Genomic DNA, 3,675 nt, shown 5'->3' on the forward strand with positions numbered 1-3,675 from the left:
ATGAGAAACGTTTACATGATACTTTTAAAAGAGAAACAAGTACATCATAACATGAAAAAAAAAAAACAAAGAAAGATACAATAACGTAAATAAATCGCGAAGAGAAAGAGCGATCTACCACGATAGTACCCAAATCTTATACTACCTCCGTCCCTAATTAGATGACCTATACCATAAATAAGTGGAGTAATAGATTAGTATTATTATAAAAAATATGTAAAATTTGATAGTCATATTTATATTCATTAGGTAAGTGTTTTAAAATGTTTTCCAACGATACAAAGTTTACGAAAATCCGTTGTATAGTTTGAGAGATAAATCATTTCTAAATTTACTAGAAAATTTTATTAGGTTATCTAATTAGGGACGGAGGGAGTATTATGAGATTGGATAAGGAATGGTATACGAAACTATAATTCGACCATTTTGATAGATTTTTTCTTCTTAGAAAAGAGATGCTCCTATGACAGAGGAGTGATATGCCCAAAAATTCTTTATGTGCAACTAACCCGAACTCAAGATCTGTTTTTCTCATGAAAAAGAATTGATCTTCGCCCTTGCTGAATCGCCGATGTACTTTTATCAAAAAAACCAAACACAAACAAATCGTTAGAAAGAAACACTATAAAAGCGTAGATAAAATCACCCAAATGGTGAAGATAAAAATCGCTCTAATAACGAAGAAATTATTGAAAACAACAAAAGTAACTAAAAACAAGAAAGCGTTGCTCTGATCTAACCCCTAAAGATGCTCAAGTGTGGTCAGTGACAATAACGTCCTTGGTTGGTGCATCATTATTCGATAGTAATCTCCGCTACTTTTATCATACACATTGAAAATGAAGGCCAAAGTACAAACAATGTGACCAACCATGGCCCTAATTCCAGCCCAATCAAATGTTAAAAACTAAAAATATCTCCTTTATCTTTTTCTTTTTTCGTCCCTTTATTCCACAAAATATGGCAATCTCAGCATAAAGAAGAAAAGTATTCCCATTAGTCTAAATTGGATACTCGATAAACACTCTATTTAATATCACACGCATACCCACAGTAATAATATATTCATATGCAACCCCCCACATGCCATATCTTTACTGGTTGGTCAATACATTTTCCTGACATTAAATTCTGGGTTTTATTTTATGACATTGTTGCTACAATTAAGAAGATTCTTCCATAATACCTCTCCAAGATCTCATTGTGCATTCATTTTCTTACCAAAACAAAACAGGAAAAGAAACAGAATTCATATTAGTTGTCTTTTCTCCATTAAAATCAAGAAAATGTCTGTTCTTTCTTGCTGTACATATAGACAGAGATAGAACTTCCATGGATCTTTGATCAAGGAGAAATTACAAGGAATTTTCTCAGGGAGGAGAAAAGGGCCGGAGATGGAGAAATCAAATGGAACGTGTCGGCCTCAATCCTGGTTTGTTATTTTCGTTTCATTTGGTTTATGGTTCGTTTTGTTTTATTTCAATTCTGAAGCTTTTATTAGTAGTAAGAACAAGGTTCAATCTGTAATGGCTGATTACGTATACGGGATTACTTATCCCCAATCGATTAATCCGGTTGAGAATGTCACCGACACTGATGAATCCACCGTAGATGACAATAGCGTAGATGAACCAGTTGAAATCGATGAACCCAGAAATGAAGATCCAATTGCGAAAAATGGGAATGAAACGGATGATCTGACGGATTTGGTAAAGGAAATCGAGGCCGATTCTGGACCTGATCCTTCATGTTCCGGGAAGTACATCTATGTGCATGATTTGCCGAGTGAATTCAATGAAGATTTGATCAAGGAATGTCGAACGCTTAATAAGTGGATCGAAATGTGTCAATATATGGTGAATGCTGGACTTGGTCCAAGAATCGGGAATTCGCAGGGTGTTTTTTCGACAAAGGGTTGGTTTTCGACGAATCAATTCATGTTGGAAGTCATATTTCATAACAGGATGAAGCAGTACAAGTGTTTGACAACCGATTCTTCGATAGCTTCGGCGGTGTTTGTGCCGTTTTATGCAGGTTTTGAAGTTGCACGTTATCTATGGGATACTGATGTGCCGACCAGAGATGCTGCTAGTCTTGCTCTAGTGAAATGGCTCACTTCGAAACCTGAATGGAAGGTTTTAGGAGGGAGAGATCATTTCATGGTGTCTGGTAGGATTACATGGGATTTCAGAAGGTTAACAGAAAAAGATGAAGATTGGGGTAACAAATTGATGGTTTTACCTGAAGTTAGGAACATGTCGACCTTAACAATCGAAGCTAGCCCGTGGCATCGGAATGATTTTGGAGTGCCGTATCCGACTTACTTCCATCCTTCATCGGATAGTGAGGTTTTTCAGTGGCAAAGCAGGATGAGGAGACAACGGAAGCGTTTCTTGTTTTCGTTTGTGGGTGCACCAAGAAACAGCACTAAATTGATTCGGAATCAGCTCATTGACCAGTGCTTATCGTCAAAGAAATGCAGGTTACTGGATTGCAATAAAGGTAACAAGAAATCCTGCGACCAACCAAGTAAAGTGATGAAAGTGTTTCAAAACTCAATTTTCTGTCTAGAGCCTCCAGGAGACTCGCCAACTCGAAGGTCCGCTTTTGATGCGATATTGGCTGGGTGTATACCAGTATTTTTCCATCCAGGGTCTGCATACACTCAGTACACATGGTTCTTACCGCGAGACTATAAGAAGTATTCAGTTTACATACCAGAAGATCAAGTAAGAGACGGGAAGGTAAACATAGAATCGGTTCTACAACGTTATTCAAGGGATCAAGTTCGTCGGATGAAGGAAGAGGTCATTAAGCTGATACCAAGGGTAATATATGCAGATCCAAGGTCTAAACTGGAGACTGTTGAAGACGCATTCGATATAGCCATTGAGGGAGTACTCGAGAGGGTGGAGAAAGCGAGAATTGATCTAAGAGAAGGCCGAAATCCTGACGAGCCTCCTTATCTTGAGACAAACACATGGAAGTACAATTTGTTCAAGACAGAGGAGAAACATGAATGGGATCATTTTTTTTACGACTGATTACGAAATCAAAGGAAAGTCGAACAGAACACAAAATAGATAAATAGTCACACACAGGATTAGAGCAAGCAAAGTTGTCTCACATTTTAGTACTTCATTCATATATACCAATTCTGATTTCAACTTTATACAGGACTTCAAAATGTTTCAGTCGAAGTTATCTGTAAATATGAATTTAGTTCTATGAATGTGAATATTTGCTGCTATCTGCTTCAAACTCGTGCATCTAGCATTATGTGGCTGCAATCTCATTCAATTCAGATTGGTTATCAGAAGAAAATGTATCCTCGTATTGTAGCTGAGAACAAAATCATGTGTATAATTGAAGTTCAATGAACAAGAAAAAGTAAAAATCAGTGTTGTTGCATCACCCCACTCGCCTTCCTAATATTCGCTACATGGCTATTAAAGCCGATCACATCACAGACGTTGTATGGATATGGATCTTCCTCGTAAGTCATCGAATACCATTGTGGCGTCTAGGCACTAGAGAGTAGGCCGGGATATTCAAACTTGATGCAGATGTGATGTATTAATACAAATTCATGTCATGCGATATGATAACCCAACAGGAAATGAAACAAAGATTAATAAGTTTTGCATTTCCATCGAAAGACTATTTTGCATGTTT

General features: G+C 37.2%; 1 protein-coding gene across 1 annotated transcript; it reads left to right on the plus strand.

Moving 5' to 3' along the window:
- The first annotated feature begins 1,052 nt into the window (after positions 1–1,052).
- LOC113310654 (xyloglucan galactosyltransferase KATAMARI1 homolog) lies at positions 1,053–3,414 on the plus strand. Its single transcript, XM_026559390.1, has one exon. The coding sequence runs from the start codon at positions 1,395–1,397 to the stop codon at positions 3,042–3,044; it is 1,650 nt and encodes a 549-aa protein (XP_026415175.1). The 5' UTR covers positions 1,053–1,394; the 3' UTR covers positions 3,045–3,414.
- Positions 3,415–3,675: the final 261 nt, after the last annotated feature.

Source organism: Papaver somniferum, chromosome 9 (assembly GCF_003573695.1).
Source record: "Papaver somniferum cultivar HN1 chromosome 9, ASM357369v1, whole genome shotgun sequence".
Taxonomy (NCBI): domain Eukaryota; kingdom Viridiplantae; phylum Streptophyta; class Magnoliopsida; order Ranunculales; family Papaveraceae; genus Papaver; species Papaver somniferum.

What these genes read in the sequence shown, in the direction of transcription:
- LOC113310654 (XM_026559390.1), top strand. Translation starts at nt 1,395, where the DNA reads ATGGAGAAATCAAATGGAACGTGTCGGCCTCAATCCTGGTTTGTTATT.